This window comes from Bos mutus, chromosome 5 (assembly GCF_027580195.1).
Source record: "Bos mutus isolate GX-2022 chromosome 5, NWIPB_WYAK_1.1, whole genome shotgun sequence".
NCBI lineage: Eukaryota > Metazoa > Chordata > Mammalia > Artiodactyla > Bovidae > Bos > Bos mutus.
The window spans coordinates 106,307,943-106,327,349 of record NC_091621.1 but is presented as its reverse complement, the minus strand read 5'-3'; the positions used below and the strand labels follow the sequence as shown (position 1 = coordinate 106,327,349).

The window sequence follows — 19,407 nt, the reverse complement described above, 5'->3', positions numbered from 1 at the left end:
ACAGTGGTGCTCCCCGGGGTTGTCTCTGCACCGCACAGCGAGGGAGAAACACAGACACGACCGTGAGGACCCTGAGGGCTTCTTATGTGGCAGTGGGTGCCTGGACTCTACTTAGTACGCTCGATTCAGAACAGGAAACGAAGCCCAGTGCAGCCCCACTTGGAGGAGAACCAGGCTGGGGGGCGGGCTGTTTCATCACATGGAAATCTAGTGGAACCACTGCCTTTCCACTGAATTCTGGTGTCCTGACCCGGATACTGCCCACACCACAGTCACAAAAAGCCTCTGCAGAATAGGAAGTCACAACCCTCTGTCATCTCCCAGACCCGCTGTCTCTGGCCCTCTGAGCATCCTGCCCCCAAGCTGTGGCTTCCAGCTTCTCCATCATGTCCCATGTCCTGTGTCCTGGGTCTGGGTCCCCCTGCGTGGTCCTTGCCCCCGCACCATGCCCTTCTCACAAGGTACTGCAGCCGCCCGTGTCCCTATCTCTCCCCTAAATTCCCGGAAGGCAACACACTTGGTAAAAACAAGGAGACATCCTAAATGAATGAAAATGGAATAAATGAATCCCTGCTCCCCAGATCCTCAGAGCCTTGGAAATGCCACAGCTTTTCAGCTCTGGAGCCCAAAGTGCAGGAGGAGACCCTCAGGCACCTGAGGATCCCTGTGCCAGGGGAGCCGGCTGACCACCTGGGGCCAGGGCACAGGCGTTCTTGATGAGACAGCCAACGATTTCTCAGAGCTCTGCCAGCCAGGGGGACTGAAGCCAGCCAGGAAGGAGGTGGAGGAAGCTGGTTAACCAGGCACTAAGGCGCCCGCATCACCTGTGTTACAGCCTGGCTTGAAATCTGAGTCCAGGACTCCACACACATCCCCACTGTGACCCCCACCCAAGTGTCGAAGTTCAAGACATGGCTTCCGAGGGGTAAGAGACGTGGAGCACGGCCCCTGAGATGTCTTTCTCCAACAGTGGGAGAGTAAGGTCTTCCCTCGCCCCCGTTCTTTTTCTCCCCTGTCGAGTCCCCCCTGTGAGCCCGAGACGCAGACAGGAGGAGCTGGCAGGGCTCTGGAGCGCTTGGTGAAACAGGAAGAGCTCGATTCAAGACACGGGAAAGCCAAGGTGTCCACCAGAAGCACCATTTTCCATCCATAATTTTCTTTACCAGGCTGTTTCAACAAAGCTTTCCACACATGGGCAAACAGTATAAACTGTCATTTTCCGAGATAAAATGGGAGTCGGGGGTCCTCCCTGGTGGTCCAGCAGTCCTCCCAATGCAGGCAGCCCGGGATCGATCCCCGGTCAGGGAACGAGAGCCCATGTGCCGCAACTAAAAGATCTTGCCTGAGGCCGCTAACACCCAGCCCAGCCAAACAGATACATTTTGCTTAAAAAAAAAAAAATGAGAGAGGGGATTCCCTGGCGGTCCAGTAGTAAGGACTCCGTGCTTTCACTGCTGTGGGCCTGGGTTCAGTCCCTGGTTGGAGAACTAAGATCTCACGGGTCCTGTGCCCTGGCCAAAAAAAAAAAAGAACAGAACGGGGGCGGGGGAAGACCTTACTCTTCCACTGAGAAGATTGCACATATGTATTTTCACACATATCCACCTCGCTGCCAAGCCCATATCACACCTCCTCCAAGAGCTCATCTCCCCACGTTTCCGAGCCCGGGGAGTGAAGCTCTGTCCGCGGCCCCTCAACCCCCAGTGTGTGGGCGCGTACTCGCCTGCCCACCAGCTTCTGCACTAGAATGAGCAGCCTGCGCTGGTGCTGCAAGGTGTATTCTTTACTTTTCCTTGGAAAACAGATGCGCACCTGCTTTAGGACAGTAAAACAAAACACAAAAACTCCAAACCAGCCAACAGATAGGAGACATGAGTGAAAAGAAGAGGGGACTCTCACCCGCCCTAAATGTCTATGAAACAGCAGAGCAGGAGGCCTAAAAACAAGGAGGCTGCTGAAAAGTCTATCTCCAAAGCTTCAGCTTGTGACAAAGGCTCACTGTCCACTCAGGGGGAACAGAAGAGCCAGGGGTGATGGACGTCAAGGGGACCTGGCCCGTCTGGGGAGGTCCCAAGGCCGTGGCTGCAGGAGGTAAGGCCATAAAGACCGGTGTTTTTAGCGAAAGAGCCACAAGTACCCCCCAATCCCAAACCATTCCCGGGTTTGCGCTGTCTCCTCGCTCTCTCTGCTCCTAGGGCTCCCGCCCACCCCCGCAGCCCCCCGCAGGGCTCACCGCCACGGCCTTCAGGGACTGCACGATGATCCAGTGGATCTCGTCGAACAGCTTGCTGGTCACCTCCTTGCCTCGGGTGCTCTCCAGGTACAGCCGCAGGTTGTTCACGGTCCACTTGCCCCCGTGGATGTGGTTGTAGTCCTCCTGGTCACGGAAATGAGGGGGTGGGGTGCGGGGCAGGCAAGGCACCCAGGGGAACCCAGCGCTTGTTCTCACCCTTGAGCATTTCCTGGGGCCCTCCCCTGTGGGGGGCGGGCACATAGGGACAAGGCACATGGGCTGTGCCCCTTGGGGATCTGGGATGCATGTTCTTAAAACACAGTCATCCCTGGGTATCCGCAGGGGACAGGTTCCAGGGCTCACTCAGAATCCAAAATCCCTGGATGCCTAAATCCCTTACACGAAACAGCACAGCATTTGCACATAACCTACATACATCCTCCCATCTCCGTGTCCTTTAAATCACCTCTAGATTACACATCGGGCTTCCCTGGTGGCTCAGGGGTAAAGAGTCCACCTGCCAAGGCAGGAGACACGGATTTGGTCCTTGGGAAGATCCCCTGGAGAAGGAAATGGCTACACAGTCCAGTATTCTTGCCTGGGAAATCCCCCGGACAGAGGAGCTTGGTGGGCTATACAGTCCATAGGGTTGAAAAGAGTCAGACATGACTAACAACAACATCCCTAAGAGAAATCATAGGAAAAACTAGGCCAACTGTCCAGAAGTACCTTTCCTTTTCCAGGCACAGATTCTTTGTACCATCGAGAAAAATGTGCTTACTTAAAAAAAAATTCTAGAGGCCTGTTTTGCACTTTATGCAAAACACTGACATATGCACAGATATATACAACACGAGTACACATCTGTTTGGGGGCCTGTAGGAACGTTATCTTATCAGAATGATCTCACAGCACTGTTTTCCTATCAACTTGCAAAACTGTGCATTTCAGGACCTGGCCCTGGTCTCTGATCTCCTTCTCTTGCTCATCTTCCACCATGGGAAACCCTCCAGCAGTCAGGATGAATCTAGCCTCCTGGCGGGCACTCCCAGGGCAGCTCCGAGGTCTCCTGACCTTCAGTTACAGGCAGTCCTTTGCAGTCGGCCCCTCTGGCTGGATTCTGAGCCTCCCGAGAGCAGGGACTGTCTTGCCACCCTGGTACGGAGTGCAGGGTGGCACTCTGCACCCAGGGGCCCCCGGTGGACACGTAGACACACTGCCTCATTCGCAGCCTTTCTGTGTTCCATGTAACATCAGTTCTCTCTGCAGTGCTAAACTAGAGCCACACAAGGCTGAAACCGAGGTTTCTTGGAGTAAGCACTTTTTTACGTTAAAAAGCAAAGCATTGACAATTAGGATCAATGTGGCAAGTACTGCTGCGTCTGGACGTGGAGAGACGCCAGACTGACTGTACTGCCTCCACTCTCTTCTTCTGCCATTTTAAACGAATGGTTTCTGGGGACCTCCCTGGCAGTCCAGTGGTTAAGACTGTGTGCTTCCACTGAAAGGGATGCAGGTTCGACCCCTGGTCGGGAACTAAGATCCCACATGCCAGGTGGTGGAGCCAAAAGAAAAAGAATCATTTCTGTTCCTTATTGACGGAAATAGTGACCTAGTGACTGATGTCCTGAGAAGGCTCATCAGATGAGACCACCCTCCCAATTTCAGTCTGGCACCCCCAGGTCGAGGCGTCTTTGTAGGTCAGCCACTGTGCACTGTCCTAGGACATAAAACGGACAAGAGGTCAGTCACTGTCATTCCCCAGCTCCGCCCAGACCTCAGGGAACGTGCTACTTGGCTATGAAGGGTCTGTCGTTGCTTAGCTGTCCCCCAGATGCTCGTAAGTTCTGTGCTGTGTCACTTGAAAGGTCACTTTCCCCTTCTTGTGAGTATGACATCTCGGCCATGTCACCCCACCTCCTCTGTGAACCTTGTAACGATGCTGCTCTTGGAAAAACCTGATGGGCAAGTGACGTGGGGTCGGCCTCACATGGAAGCCACTTGCCACCCTCAGGGACAGGTGGCCGTGGTCACATCATTTCACGACCAGCAAGGTAAAAACCAGGGCTGCTGTTTGAGAGCGAGGCTGGGTGACTTGCCCAGGTCACACAGCAGGTGAGTGATGGACATCGGATTGAGCCCAAGCGGGTCTGACCAAATTCTTCAGTACGGTTACTCAGAAAAGCTTGTTTTCGATCAATATTTACCCTCTTTCTGCTCCAATTACAGAAAAAGACCAGGGTATTCAGGCTTCCATTCAAGCAAGATACAAGTAGAAGAGGGTCTTTCATAGAGAAATGAGACCTTTGGGACTTGTTTGCCAGGACTGGGTCAGAGCCTGGGTATAGCGCCCCGTGTCCCAGCCTTCACTGGCCACTCCAGGGCCCTCTCTCACCAGCACCCTCACTCGGGGCTCCAGCCGCCTTGACCACTTTCAGCTTCTGCAATGCTCCTTCCACACGGACTGTGCCCTCTGCTAGAATGTTCTTTCTGCACGTCCACCTGGGGAACCCCTGGCTCAGACTTCAGGTGTCTGCTCAAGCCTGCTTCTGCACAGCAGCCTCTGGCCAGCTGGCCCCCAGGATCCTTCATTCCAAGCTCCTCCAGCTCTGAGTCTCTACCTTCAGAGCACGCAAACCGTTTGTGACACATTCCTCCACACGACTACTGGACAGCTATCTCCCCCGCAGGCTCTGGGCTCCATGAGAGCAGAGATCAGGGGAATTTGATCCCTTGTGTGAGTGTGTGCTCAGTCGCGTCCAACTCTTTTTGACCCCGTGGACTGTAGCCTACAGGGCTCTTCTGTCCATGGGATTCTCCAGGCAAGAATACGGGAGTGGGCTGCCATTTTCTCCTCCAGGGAATCTTCCTGACCCACAGGATTTGATCCACATCTCCTGCCTTGCAGGCGAATTCTTTACCGCTTGAGCCAGCAGGGAAACGTATAAAGACAAGGCCAGCTGGTGGTTGTGTAAGACCTGGAGCTCTGTGGGCAAACTATAGGTTTAGGATTTTGTTGAGGTGATGGTGGTGGTTGTGGTTTAGTCACTAAATTGTGTCTGACTCCTGTAACCCCATGGACTGGAGCCCACCAGGCTCCACTGTTCATGGGATTTCCCAGGCAAGAATACTGGAGTGAGTTGCCATTTCCTTCTCCAGGGGATCTTCTGGGCCCAGGGATCAAACCCACCTGTTTTGCATCTTCTGCATTGGCAGGTGGAATCTTTACCCTTGAGCCGCCTGGGAATACTGCCCATCACTGTAGCCCTTAGCATGGGGCTAACCCAGGGAGGTGCTCAGTGAGTGAATGACCATGCATGAATCCTCTCCTATAATCCTCCCAACAGCCATAAGGTGATAATATTATCTCCTTTTACAACTGGAGAGACTGGGGCTCTGACACTCAGTTAACTTGCCCCCAAGGTCACAGAACTAGAAAGACAGTAATAATATTACCTCCTTTCATAGCTGGAGAGACTGGGGCTCTGACACTCAGTTAACTTACCCCCAAGGTCACAGAACTAGAAAGACAGGGCTTGGACAAGGGATTTTCTTTCTCCAAGTCCCCCACCCTGACACAGGCTGGCACTCGGCTTGGGCAACCAAACTGGATACCCGGGGCTCCCCCTCATCAGTGCCAGGGCATCTTGACTCCAACTCTTCTACCCACCCACCCTGTCCTGCAAAGAGAAAAAACAAAGAAACCCATGAAATCAGTCCACTTCCTTAAGCTTAGTTGAAAAGAAGTACTTACCCCGTGTTTCTGGATGGCGACATTGGTGAGATGGACAAACATGTTGTCCAGCTCGCTGGTGCTCGGGGTGTACTTCACGGTGCAGAAGCGGCAAAATCCAAGTTTATACCTAGGCGGGAATTTGGATTAACTCAATGCTCTGAGGACAAGCGTAAACAAAATATCACGCTTTTTCGTCTTAAAAGAGCTGCCAACATGGATGTACCTAGAGATGGTCATACTGAGTGAAGTTAAGTCAGACAGAGAAGGAGAAATACTGTATGACATCCCTTATATGTGGAATCTGAAAAGAAATGATACAAATGAACTTACTTACAAGACATAAAGAGACTCGCAGACTCAAGAGAAGCAACTTATGGTTGTCAGGGGTCGGGGGAAGGATGGGGGAAGGAATAGTTAGGGGGTTTCAGATGGACATGTACATGTTGCTATATTTAAAATGGATAATCAATAAGGAACCTACGGTATAGCACAGGGGACTCTGATCAAATGTTACATGGCAGCCTGGATGGGAGGGGCGTTTGGGGAGAATGGATACATGTATATGTATGGATGAGTCCCTTCACTGTTTACCGGAAACCATTACAGCATTATTAATCGGCTATGCTCCCATAAAAATAAAAAGTTTAAAATAAATAAACATATAAATAAAGACCAAAAAAATTGCAAAAAAAAAAAAAAAAAAAAAAAAAGTTGCTTTTCGTTTTGACCTTTTAGAAGAGTTGCCTTGTAAAATTTTTATGGTTCTTTTTATATAAGGAGTTTATTAAGATATAATTTATACGCCATAAAACTTATCCACTTAAAGTGTACAACTCAACGGTTTTGGGGACATTCAGAGTTGTGCAACAATCACCACTACACTCCAAAAGGCGTGTCACTGCGTCACTCCAGAAGGAAGCCCTGTGACCCTCAGCAGTCACTTCCCAATCCCAGGGCTGGGCAAACGCCAAGCTACTTTCTGTTCCTACAGTTCTGTCTATTCTGGGCATGGTGTAGAGACGGAATTGTACAACACGTGGCTTTCTGTGTCTGGTTTCCTTCTCGAGTATGTTTGCAAGGTTGCAGAGAGTGGCTTCTTATTTTGAGGATTCACATCACTGTCAAAGGCACCGTCTTACTCAACATGGACCATGTGCCAGGCACTGCAAGTTCGGGGAACTTGACCAACGACCAACCTAACAACCCTTGCCAGGGTCCTGAGGAGCAGGAGGTGTCGTGTCAAATCGGTCTTTTTTTTTTGGCCGCACCTCGTGGCTTGCAGGATCTTAATCCCTGACCAGGGATCGAACCCGGGTCCCCTGCAGTGGAAGCACTGAGTCCTAAGCAGGGGACTGCCAGGGAATTCCCAAAGCACAGTTTTAAGGAGGGAAACAACCCCTCAGCTCTTACATGTAGCAGCGCAGCGGGCGGTACGTAGACACCAGAACGTACAGGCGCAGGTCGAACTTCCTGCCGCCGATTAGTAACGGGTTGTTAATGTACAGAGAGATCACGTAGGCTTCCTTGGTGGACTGAGTCACAAACCTGGGTGCGGCAGAGAAGGCTGAGCTTAGATGCAAACACCAGAGGGCTTTAACAGGGAACAGACCTGAGGGTGCCAAGCGGGAGGGGGGTCAGGGAGGGATGGATGGCGAGCTTGGCATCGGCAGCGGCATTAATATTATATACAGAATGGATAAACAAGGTGCCACTATAGCACACGGGGACTGTAGTCTATAGCCTGTGATAAACCATCATGGAAAAGAATATGAGAAAGGATATATATAACTGAGTCACGTTGCTGAACAGCAGAAATTAACACAACATTATAAACCTGCCTTATTTTAAAAGACCAGAGACCCTTAGTTGGCTGGTGACAAGCTTGCTGCCTCTCATCAAGTGAGAGGCTGGTTTGTGGGGAGAAAACAGGGGCTGGGGGGTGGGAGCAGTATCCATGGAGGAACCCCCGGGGGCTGGCACTATGCAGTCAGACTTCAACGCAGGACACGAGGCGGCGTCCCTGCCATTCCTGGGAAATCCTGACATCGCCCACCCCTAAAGGACGGCACCCACGGTCCAGGCATTCCCCAGCAGTGAAGAACCTCACAGAGGCAAGGAGTGAGGCTCAGCCTAAATCTCCTGGGGTCCTCTGCTCCAAGGAGCCCCCAACCCAGGGAGGAGGCCGACCTGACTGTGCCCAGGTCTTCTCTCACCCTGGCTGCACACATCACCCAGTGCTCGGGTCCATCTCCAACTCGCCCCCGTGAGGCTGGTGCCACTGTGTCCCCAGTTTACTCGGATGAAAAACCCGAGAGTCTATACAACAAAACTGACTCAGGCGGTGAGTGTCAGACAGGGGTGCAAGCCCAGGCACCCAGAGGTTAAGCACGTGCTTTGCCAGCTCAGAAGCACCAGGACTGGATGGGTCTCCCCCCAACTTTCAGAACAAAGAGCAGCTGGCAAGGCTCCCTGCTCCAGTGCCCTTACCCTGCTTTACACACCTCTCTCCGGGTGAGATTCTATGCCTGGTGATGCTGCTGTGGCCACAGGGCCTTGCCCTGCCTCCAGGTGTTCACATGCACAATTGCTGCACACCTGGGAAAGCAAGCAAGCCCCCCCAGCCATTCCCCCCCAGCCCACCAGCCCATGGCCAAAAGCCTAATGACATGAGACAGCTGCTGCAAAGCGCACGGGACGCCCGTCCACTTACGAAGATGTTTTGCTGTCCCGGGACCACTTTTTGATCTGCGAGAGCTTGTTGATCAGGAAGATGCCCTTTCCCTGGGCTTTGCCACAGGGTTTCATAATCCAGGTACTCGAGGGGCTTTTCCGGAACTCCTCCACAAACAGGTTGTAGTCGGCAGGCAGCATGTAGGTGACAGGAACAAAGTCTGAGGACGGGAGAGGGGACAGTGAGTGAGTCAGCCCAACAGCGGCCACGGACGGGAAGACACCGCGCCTGCCTTTCCAGGGCCTGTGCCGTACCCTGCGCCCCTGCCCAGCATCTGATGGAGCAAGGACTTCTGCCGTTCAATCCACGTGAGACACGTACGGCTTGCTCTACTGCGCTTCACAGATAATGTGTTTTTTCACAAAATGAAGGTTTGTGGCAACCCGGCATGTAGCAAGTCTGCTGGCGCTATTTTTCCAACAACATTGGCTCACCTTGTGTTTCTGTGTTACCTTTTGGTAATTCTCACACTAGTTCCAACTTTTTCATTATGATGTTTGTTACTATGTTTGATGAACTATGATAAGTAATCTTGATGTTACTGGGTGGGCTGAGACTTACGGAAAAACCCAAGGGAAATTTCTGGCCAAGCCAATACTACTGCAAAAAAAAAAATGACAACTCACTGAAGGTTCAGATGATGGTTAGCATTTCTAGGTAATAAAGTATCTTTAAATGAAGGTATGTGCATTGGTTTTTTGAGACATAATGCTATTGCACACTCGAAAGACTAGAGTTTAGTGTAATGATAACTTTTACATGCAGTGCAAAACCAAAACAATCATGTGACTTGCTTTACAGCAATATTCGCTTCATTTATTTTTTATAGTTTTGTTCTTTTTATTTATTTTTGGTGGCACCACACGGCTTGTGGGATTTTAGTTCCCTGACCCGGGATTAAACCCAGGCCCCTGGCAGTGGAAGCATGGAGTCGTAACCACTGGACCGCCAGCGAATTCCCACTGTGGTATTTGCTTTATTGCGGTGTTCTTGAACTGAACCCACCGTCTCTCCAAGGTCTGCCTGTAACGAGTTCTCTTTTGGCTGCATGCCAGTTACTTTTTAAATCTGTACCATTTAATCCCCACAGCAACCTCTGAGCTCGGCATTGTTATTATTCCCATTTATCAGATAAGGACACTGAGGCCCAGAGAAGTCACACATCGTTTTCCCCAAGTGTGCAAAGGGATTCTGAAACTTTCCGCCAGGCCAGCTTTTCTCACAGGGTGCTGAATGGACACACCACTCTCTCCGGGCCCTCCCAGACACAGGATTCACCCCTCCCGGCAGTCTGCAGCCCACGGAGGGGCCCCTGCCCTCCTGAGCACATTTCCAAGGCACTGACACAAACTCAAGATTCCAAAGCTGAAGCCCTCCCCGCCCCCTGCCCTGCTCCTCCGTATCCTGTAAACACTAGGAAAGAAACAGGTGCTCACAACTTGCACAGACACACTCATCCCGCAGAGCCAACAGCTGCCACCCCCATGCCATGTGCTGATGGGGGAAAAAACACCACGGCTATTTATTTAAAAGGTGAAGCCGGTGGAAAGGACACGAACCCAGGTAGAGGTACTTCCCGCTTTCGTCCTTCTCTGCCAGCGGGCTCCCTTCCTTCTCCAGCTCCTTCCTGTATCTCTTGATGTTTTTCACCATCAGGTCCTTCCGCGTCAGCTCATAGTGGTTTGGGAAATGGTTGACTATTTGATCATCCGAGAGCCGGTAGCCAGTTTCGACACTAAAAACATTGCGGATGGTCTGCACGCTCATCCTGAAAGAGAAGCCAAGAAGGGACGTGCGGGACGAAAGCTCAGGGTGTGTCCACGTGGAAGGAGGACTCATTAAGGCCCTTGTCGGCTTCCTTCCGACAAGGAAGCATGTTCCTCAGAGCTTAGCTGTCCCCAGCCCGCACCTGAGCCCAGAGGGGTCCAGCCTACGGCAGCAGGATGTGTGTCTGTGACTATACCTGAACAGTCTGGGCGAGGGCTGTTCTGAGTCTGTGCCCTGACTGGCTGCACTCTCTGGCACAGAGTAGATGCTCAATAAACGTTTCTCGGTTAATGATAACATTGATTATCGATATTACATGAGAGAGACCCTTTCTGAGTATGAAGTCAAGAAATTCACTGACTCAATATCTGCACTCCAAGTCAGGAAGGACAGGGACCCCTTAAAACCAAAGCCCCAGGGACTTCCCTCGCGGTTGTCAGGGAAGGCAAAATGGAAGCAGTCTTGTTCAGGCTTCAGAAGCCGAGAGCAGGCCTCTGACCTCTGACTCCTCACCCTGCCTGGATTACACGCCTGTTGCCAAGCACACCAACTGCTACCAGCAAGTCAAGCGGCACTTTGGATAAGAGAGGGAGAGGACCCTGGATTTTCTGTTGAGCCCCTGGAGGCCTGGCCAGCCCTCTCAGGTCAGGAAAATCCTGTATCTCACAAGGTTTGAGACACACAGGATTGTGAAAGTGAAAGTAAAACCAGAGCTGCATTTCTGAAGTTTACGCAAACCACTGATAACAGCACCCCCCAAACTGCAGCGTGAAGCCTCACCCGTGGGGTGGGCAGACCATCCGGGACCTTTTCCCAGCTGAGACTCCAGATACTAAGGAACGTGCCGGTGCCGGTGCCGGTCAAGCCTGCTGTGGGTCGGCCCGATTTGGAGGTGCGCATGCTGTTACTTTCCTCTGCTGTCCCTATTTTTCTTCCTTTAATGACTGTACATTGAAATTAAGCCAAGTAATCCTCTATTAAATATTGAAACTGTTTGTGTATACTGTTTCTTTTGTTAATGAATACTTCGAACCTAAAAGTGACCAGGGATACCCCCTGCATTGGGAGCATGGAGTCTTAGCCACTGGACCCCCAAGAACTCCTTTTTATGTTATATGATATCCTATTTTACACTGTTACCACGAGAGGGAAAAAAAAAAGCAGCCGTAATTCCTGAATACCGTCAAATGTTACTCAGCGTTCAATCCCCAGTAGTCCGATAAATACTTTTCACAGCTTTTGCAAATAAGAAGCCAGGTCTTCTCACTAGTTGCTCTCTCTCACATGTCTTTAAATCTATACTTTCTCTCCCACCTTCCTTAAATTTTTTTTTCTAGGCAATTTATGTGTTGAAGACACTGGGTGCCTGTTCTGCAGGGGTCTCACAGCTTCCTTTGTTTACCATGCTCCCCCGGGCCCTGCACTTCTTATAAACTGGGGGTCCGACCAGGCGGACGCGGAGCTGTGTCCTGGGCAGTGCGTGCTCCCACGGGCCGGCACATCCAGCCTGGAGCCTTTCCCCTCAGGATGTCAGCAGCTCCACCCAAGAGAATTACAATGTGACCCACGTAGCTGAGTCATATGGTGAGCTTTCTAGTGGGCACATTAAACCAGAAGTTCAAGAGCCAAGAATTTTAATCTGACTCATTGGAAAAGACCCTGATGCTGGGAAAGTTTGAGGGCAGGAGGAGGAGAAGGGGGCGATAGACGATGAGATGGTTGGATGGCATCACCGACTCAACGGACACGAGCTGGGGCAAACTCTGGGAGACCGTGAAGAACAGGGAAGCCTGCCATGCTGCAGTCCGCGGGGCTGCAAAGAGTCGGACACAACTCAACGACTGAACGACAAACAACAGTCCAACATCTTATCATCTCAACATATAATCAACATAGAAATTAGCGGTGAGGGATTTTACATTCGTTTCTCCGTGCTAGAACCGGGAGCGTACACCACACTCGGGCACAGACACCTTTGTTTGCATCAGCCACACGCAAGTGCCCTCTTGCCCTGTGGTCAGCGGCTTCTGTCCTGCACAGACATAGATCCTTATTTCGTGAGGGGTTACAAAATGGTGAAAATTCTCCTTTCTCATTCCTCCTTCATTTATTGCCAGGAATGTTTCTATGAGGAGAAATTTTCCTTCATGGACAATTCAGACAGCCCGTGAAGGGTTTCTCCAGGGAAGACTGAGTGACTTTTTTCTGCATCAGTTTTCCAAATGGTGAGCTGGCTCCTCGCCCTCCCCCGCCCCGACCCAAGGATGTGTGACGAGCTGTGCTGGGCCCCTATCACTGCAGAACAAACAACCCAACGACCCAACGTTCGCTACCTAAGATAACCACCATGGTATGTTATCTCTAGGTTCTGTGGGGTCAAGAATTTGGGCAGGGTGCGGCTGAGCGCTCTGAACCACGTGGCACTGAGGTCACTCAGGCGGATTCAGACAGCTGGTCTGGGGGCCCGAGCAGGCTTTGTCCACAGCTGGCACCTTGTGGGGGTGGGTTCTCCCACACGACAGTCCTGGGACGGGCAGGCTTCTCATCTGACAGCTTGTGGCTCCGGCTGGGGCTTTCCACACAGGAAGTAGAAGCTGCTGGCTGCTTAAGGTCTGGGCCCCGAAAAAGAACACACTAGCCATGTCCCACTGGTCAAAGCAATCACAGAGCCCACCCAAGGTCAGGAGAAGGGGACAAGACCCTTCTCTCACCTCCAGAGGGAAGTAGTATCAAAAACACAGCTATTTGTAGAGGGGGGCGAGGCTACACAGCACATCTTATGAGATCTCAGTTCCCCGGCCAGAGACTGGACCTGGGCCACAGCAGTGAAAAATGCCGAGCCCTAACCACTAGGCAACCAGGGAGCTCCCCACTGTGGCCATTTCAAATGTGTCACAAATTATGCGGGTGGTAAAGAATCTGCCTGCCACTGCAGGAGATGCGAGAGACACAGGTTTGATCCCTGGGTCGGGAAGATCCCCTGGAGAAGGAAATGGCAACCCACGCCAGTATTCTTGCCTGGAAAATCCCATGGACATAGGAGCCTGGTGGGCTACAGTCCATAGGGTTGCAAAGAGTTGGATATGACTGAGCAGCAGGGATGGTGTTTGGTTTCAGTTCTTTTGGGGGCATGTTTATGAACTCATAGATTCAAACACGCATCATGAATTTCGATCTGTTTCAGTTATTCTTACTGCAGCTCTAGTTCTCCTAATTTTGGGCAGAAGGAACTCTCTAAGTTGCCTTCTGAGTCTTATTAACGTGACTCTAGTAGTCCTCGACCATGTCTCTGCTTTCCCATAAGACAAGCTATTCTGAGCTCACCTTGTACAAGTCTTCCTGAGGCCCAGCGACAGGCACTTCTGCAAGGAGCAAGGGAAACATTCACCTACCCTGTAGCCTGACTGTTAAAGGGTCCCAATGCTCCACCCTCCTTGTTCCATATCCTGTGTCACTTTGTAGCAAGTCCCTTCTGGAGGTAAAATAACTTTCCCCTTGAATTTGAGCCAACCCAATGCAGTTCTTTGGGCTTCCCTGATAGCTCAGATGGTATAGGGAGTTAGAAGGGATAGGCTACACACTCCAGTATTCTTGGGCTTCCCTTGTGGCTCAGCTGGTAAAGAATTTGCTTGCAATGTGGGAGACCTGGGTTCAACCCCTGCATTGGGAAGATCCCCTGGAGAAGGGAACGTCTAGCCACTCCAGTATTCTGGCCTGGAGAATTCCATGGACTGTACAGTCCACGGGGTCGCAAGGAATCAGACACGACTGAGCGACTTTCACTTCACTTCAATGCAGTTCTTTGGCCAAAAAGAACAGCAGAAGTGATGGCGTGCCATTTCTGAGACGGGCCCTTAACGGCCTTGAGAGCTGCCACCTCTCTCTTGGGCCCCCGACTAGCTGGCTGGAGGGTTGTGAGAGCTTTGTGGAGAGGAGCCCCTGTTGTCCTGGCCAAGGGCGTTCTAGACCAGCCAGGTCCTGGATGACCCGCCAGGTGACAGCAGACGCTGCATGAGCCCAGGTAGGGTCAGTGAAGCAGGCCAGACCAAGAGAACTGCTCCACCAAACCGACAAACTCATGTTAACAAGAAGTGGTTGTTTCGAGCCCCTAAGTTTTGTTTTTTAATATTTATTTATTTGGCTGCCCTGGGTCTTAGCTGTGACACATGTGATCTTCCAACATTCGTTGCGGCGTTTGGGACAGTTAGTTGAGGCATGTGGGATCTAGTTCCCTGACCAGGGATTGAACCTGGGCCCCTTGCACTGGGAGTGCAGAGCCTTAGCCACTGGACCGCCAGGGAAGGCCCCAGGCCCCTAGGTTTTCTGGTGCTTGTTACTCGCTGTCTGGCAATGGGTAACCCTATACTCCCTCCAGCACGGTCACTGTTTACCTGTTTCACACTCCGTCTACTTGCTGCCCACGTGTAAGGTGTTTTTGCACAGGTGTTGTCAGGATACAAATACAATTTCATAATATGTTTTTCTTCTCATTTATTGTTGTTCAGTTTCCCAAACTGCTTTACGATCATCACAGTATTTTAACGGCTGCGCCTTAATCTGCTTGGTTACTGTATTTACCTTTCCCCAACCAGTTAATATTTAGCTGTTTTCAGTAATTTTCCCTAACCGATTTCCAAGACCTGACTGGGACGCTCAGTGCTTAAAGCATGAGCTCTCAACATCTCCAAATATCCCCCTCCTATCAAACTGGTCAGCCCTTCCCTCCTCTCACTCTTTGGCTCAGGAGAGCTCCACTCTGCTCAGTGCTATGTCATCCTCAGCCTGGATGGGAGGAGAGTTTGGGGGAGAACGGATACACGTACGTGTATGGCTGAGTCCGTTCGCTGTTCGCCTGAAACTGTCACAACAGTGTTAATGGGCTATGCTCTGACACACAAAAAAAAGTTAACAAAAAAAAAAAAAAACGATCCAAAACCCTTCTCAGCGTGAAGACGGCAGCACTGAACTCCCACTCGCCCCCCACCCCGGCATGAGAAGCCGAAAGCACACGCTGAGTCCTGCTGGGTCCACGGCCCCAGGCAGCGGGACACGAGACAGCGAGTACTAAATGCTGTCGTGCTCAGCCTTCCGTTCAGAGCTCCCGTGAAGCAGGGTTCTGGATAAATGACGTCACTTTACCTCTGAGAGGTGAAGTATATGCAGATGCTGACCCACTTCACAAATGCCCTCCCTGCCTGCCGGCCCCGCTTCTGCAGGGGCAAATCAGGTTTAAAGAGCAGGTGACTTCAGTGTTGTCGGGAGCACAGCTCATGTCCTCCCTCTGTCCACTGCCGGAGCTGGGGGCTGGGGGTTGCCCGCTGTGCCTGGGGCCCGGCCAGGCTCCGGGGAGGCTGAGAGAAGCCAGGCCAGGTCCTCAATTTTCCAGGCTTCGCAGGGACACCAACAGAGGGGACAGGTGGGGAATCACAGACTCAGCGTTTGCTGCCACCTGAGGAGAGCAGCCCAGGAGGGCCCGCGGGGCAGAGCTGGCTTCCAGGGCACACGCGCTGGCGCGTGAGGGAGGTGCTGGTGGGGCTCCTGCCCCGCGCCAGCACCGCCTCACACTCCGTGCTCCCTGAAACCTCAAACAACCGAACCTGGGAAGACAGGTCAAGGCCTCCGCGAACAGTGGGGTGGAGGCTCCAGGGCTGAAGCCACACGCGGCTCGGGCCCCAGGGTCTGGACGTCTAACCCCCGGGCGCGCTGTGTCTGGAGGGTGGGCTGAGGAGAGGCAGAAAGCACAGCGTGTACAAAAGTGCAAAAGAAAGACAGTGTTCTCAGGGGGTCAGTGGGGAAAACGTGCAGCCTGCTGCACTGGCGGGGGAGCAGAGGGGGAAGGGAAGGGGCTGAGAGAGGCCGAGGACCATCTCTCAGGGCAGCCGCAGGGGGAGTGAGTCCTGGGTGGCGGCAGGGGAGAGTCAGGGTGGAAAGGCCCCTGCAGGCCCTGACGTGCTCCCCCACCGACCCCCCATCCCCCCAAAGCCTCACTCCCACGCTCTGCACCCAGGAGCCGCTGCGGCTTGGGGAAGCCTTCTGGTGGCTAACCCGCCAGGTGTGTGGATGCTGTCCCGAGGGAGGGAGCAGCCCAGGCCTGGACCAAGCAGGACAGGGGAGCTCACCCAGAGGAAGAGGGTGGAGGCGAGGCGGAGAGAGGAGTCCAGGAAGACTCCAGGGCTCCCGGCTGGGCCAGGCACCACCTGGGACTGAGTGCCGAAATGCGACCTTTCCAGCCTAACTGGCCTTTCCGGGGTTTCTCAGTCAGTCCAGCCAGCACCCTGCTGACCTAATGACGGAGTGAAAGGGAGCAGGGAGCCCTCCCACAGTCCTCCCCACCCCCCACAGCCCGCCCCACCGCCCACGCCACCCCACAGGACGCCTTCCCCGAGGGAACCCCAAGGTCCAGGCAACAGGGCGCCACTGTGAGCAGCACTGGCCCCGGGGTGGGGGCTCCTGTTTCTCACCCAGACGCACACTGTGCAACCACACTCACGGGGCTGAGACGCCCCCAGGCCTCTTGACAGCCATGTCACTCGAGCACGTGCACCACCCCAGGGCCGCCCGCTCATGTGCACAGAGGGCCCGGGATGAGAGCACGTGCAGCGGGGGCGGCACATGGCATGGGGGGGGGGCCTTCGCGGACACTGCCCCCCGGACACGCCGCCATCACACTCGTGAACGGGCTCGGACGGCAAGAGAAGCCCACCTTCCATACTCACCAGTAGAAATTCCAGTCCTCGTTTTCTGTCACTTGGACCCATCCTCTCTTCTCAAAGTTATTTATCAGCACCGACTTCTCGATGTCAGTGACCCACTTCACTTTTCCTGCCATAATCCTGGAAGACAGCGCCTCATGAGAGCCATGAACGTCGACGCCTCACCTCCCGCTCACCCGAAGGAGTCCTCTGCGCACCGTGAACAGACCACCCCGCCCCGAGCTCCATCTCCCCCACAGAGGCTCTCAGCCTGGGCGAGGTCCCCCCAACACGCCCCTGGGGGACCCTGCCACATCTGAAGGCATCTCGCTCATCAGGACCGACCAGGGTTCAGGGGAGGCTCTGACACCTCATGAGCAGAGATGCTGCTTGACACCCCTGACGTACAGGATGCCTACTCACGCCCGCACAACAAACCGCCCAGTCCCAAATACCAGCTGTGCTGAGCCTGAGAGTCTGCTCAAGCAGGAAATAAAGCCTACACACGTTGAACGGCAGCTGTGACAAGCGCCACAAGGGGACGTGCCTGGGCCATGGGAGCTGGGTCGGCGTGTGGGAGGGTATCCTGGGCAGGGGACCCTGGAGCTGACTCTGATGGGCAGAGATGAGAGCACCTGCTCTAATCCGTGCACCACCCCTCACCTGGCCCCTCAAGTCCTGCCTATATTTCCCCTGCTGCCTCCCTGCCCTACACCAGTGCGCCCTTCACAGTGGGTGATCTCAGCGTCTGTCTGACCACATCGCTCCTGTTTGACAACCAACGTGACTCCCACTGCCCCTAAAATGTGCAGCGCCCTGTTCCTCTCCTGCTTTTCCAGGTGCGTCATGTGCCACCGTCTCGCTCACCCACTGTTCTGGCCACACGGGACTCCCGTCTATCAGGACCTTGGCACGTGCTCTGCCTGCAGCACTCCGGCCTCCCTTCTGCCCAGTTAAGCTACTGCCCACTCGTCTGCAGGCAGAAGTGAGTGTCAGTTCCCGCAGAGCCTCTCTGACTCTCCAGACCAGCTGCCCGGCCCCTCAGCACCTGCAGTTCTGTCCCTGCCTGGGGGGGCAGGAGTCGCCTCTTTTCTGTCCCCGCTTTGTGCCCAGGGTCTGGCGTGTGCCTGGCACGCGGCAGACCATCACTTTAGGGAGAACGAGTGACCGTGGTCCCAGGCCTGGCAGTGCCACCGTGGGACTCTGAGCAAGTTACAGGACCTTTCTGCACTTAGTTCCTCCTCTGGATTTGTGGTTTGCGAGCTGCTCAAGCAGCCCAGGGTTCCAGGCTCCCCCCAGCTTCCCCCAGACCAAGGCTGCCTCGTTACACTCCTGAGGACAGGAGGGGAAGGGCTTTCCCAGCCCAGGCTTGAAGCCCTGGGGCCCTATGAACGTCGAGGGCCTTTTATGAAGGAGGCACATCCCCCTTGTCATGGCTTCACGTTTGGAGCAACGTCACCAGGCAGAAAAAAGCATGGGATGTGGAGCTGGGGACTTGGGTATGCGCTGCCTGGGAGAGGAAACGGGAAGGCAGGCTCTGAGAGAGTCTGCCAGGTGCAGCTCGGGGCGCTTCTACACAAGGCAGCCACACCCTCCGCAGGGTGCCCAGCAAGGCACGGCTGTGGGTAAGCCCAGCCTGTGGAGCTCGAGGCCCAGCTCCACCACGCACTTGCTATGTGACGCTGGGCAAGTCACCCGACCTCTGAACGTTTCCTCATCTGCGAAACGGGGTAACAATAGTACTGACCCGTGTCACAGGTGAGAGTAAGAAGTAAACGAGTGAACACGCATCAAGCACTGAGAAGGGCGCCTGGCACGTAAGGAATCACGATTGTCACCCTGTTCACGGGTGAGGAAGCCACGGCTCTTAAGAGCCGGTGTAAGAAAGGACCAAAGGACGCGATGGTGGCTTGAGTGAAGCTCAGGGTGACCCTACTGTAACTTCGCTGCTTCTTCCACAGCCCATCACCCCTTCCCTCTGTGAACGCGGCTTCCTCAGGACAACGCCAGTGCCCACAAGGTCAAAGTGAGGGGTAAACGGAACCACTCTCTGCAAACGCTAAGTGTCACGTAACTGCCATGTGAGGCTGCTAACCCATCAGTCATGGTCCGCGTGAGGTCAGCAGCCACTGCCTCGGGGTGACGCCAGAAGCTCTGTGAGTCCCCCACCTGCTGGCAGCTCAGTCCACGCCTGAGCAAACCCCACCGGCCAGCCCCCCTCGTGGTGTCGAGGCTGACTTGGGGGTGT

At 53.6% G+C, this 19,407-nt stretch overlaps 1 protein-coding gene across 5 annotated transcripts in view; it reads right to left on the bottom strand.

Moving 5' to 3' along the window:
* Window positions 1-19,407, bottom strand: part of TTLL1 (TTL family tubulin polyglutamylase complex subunit L1) — a 35,197-nt gene that overhangs the window by 8,986 nt on the left and 6,804 nt on the right. For 4 of the 5 annotated variants that reach the window (XM_070371480.1, XM_070371481.1, XM_005910618.3 and 1 more), the window contains 6 exons: window positions 17,184-17,300; window positions 10,260-10,468; window positions 8,680-8,860; window positions 7,380-7,514; window positions 5,988-6,096; window positions 2,234-2,377 (listed from right to left, as the gene is read on the bottom strand). In XM_070371480.1, the coding sequence (XP_070227581.1) occupies window positions 2,234-2,377; window positions 5,988-6,096; window positions 7,380-7,514; window positions 8,680-8,860; window positions 10,260-10,468; window positions 17,184-17,296 (891 nt within the window). In that variant the 5' untranslated portion in view covers window positions 17,297-17,300. The remainder of the gene's footprint in view (window positions 1-2,233; window positions 2,378-5,987; window positions 6,097-7,379; window positions 7,515-8,679; window positions 8,861-10,259; window positions 10,469-17,183; window positions 17,301-19,407) is intronic. The other variant, XM_070371483.1, reaches the window with a different exon arrangement.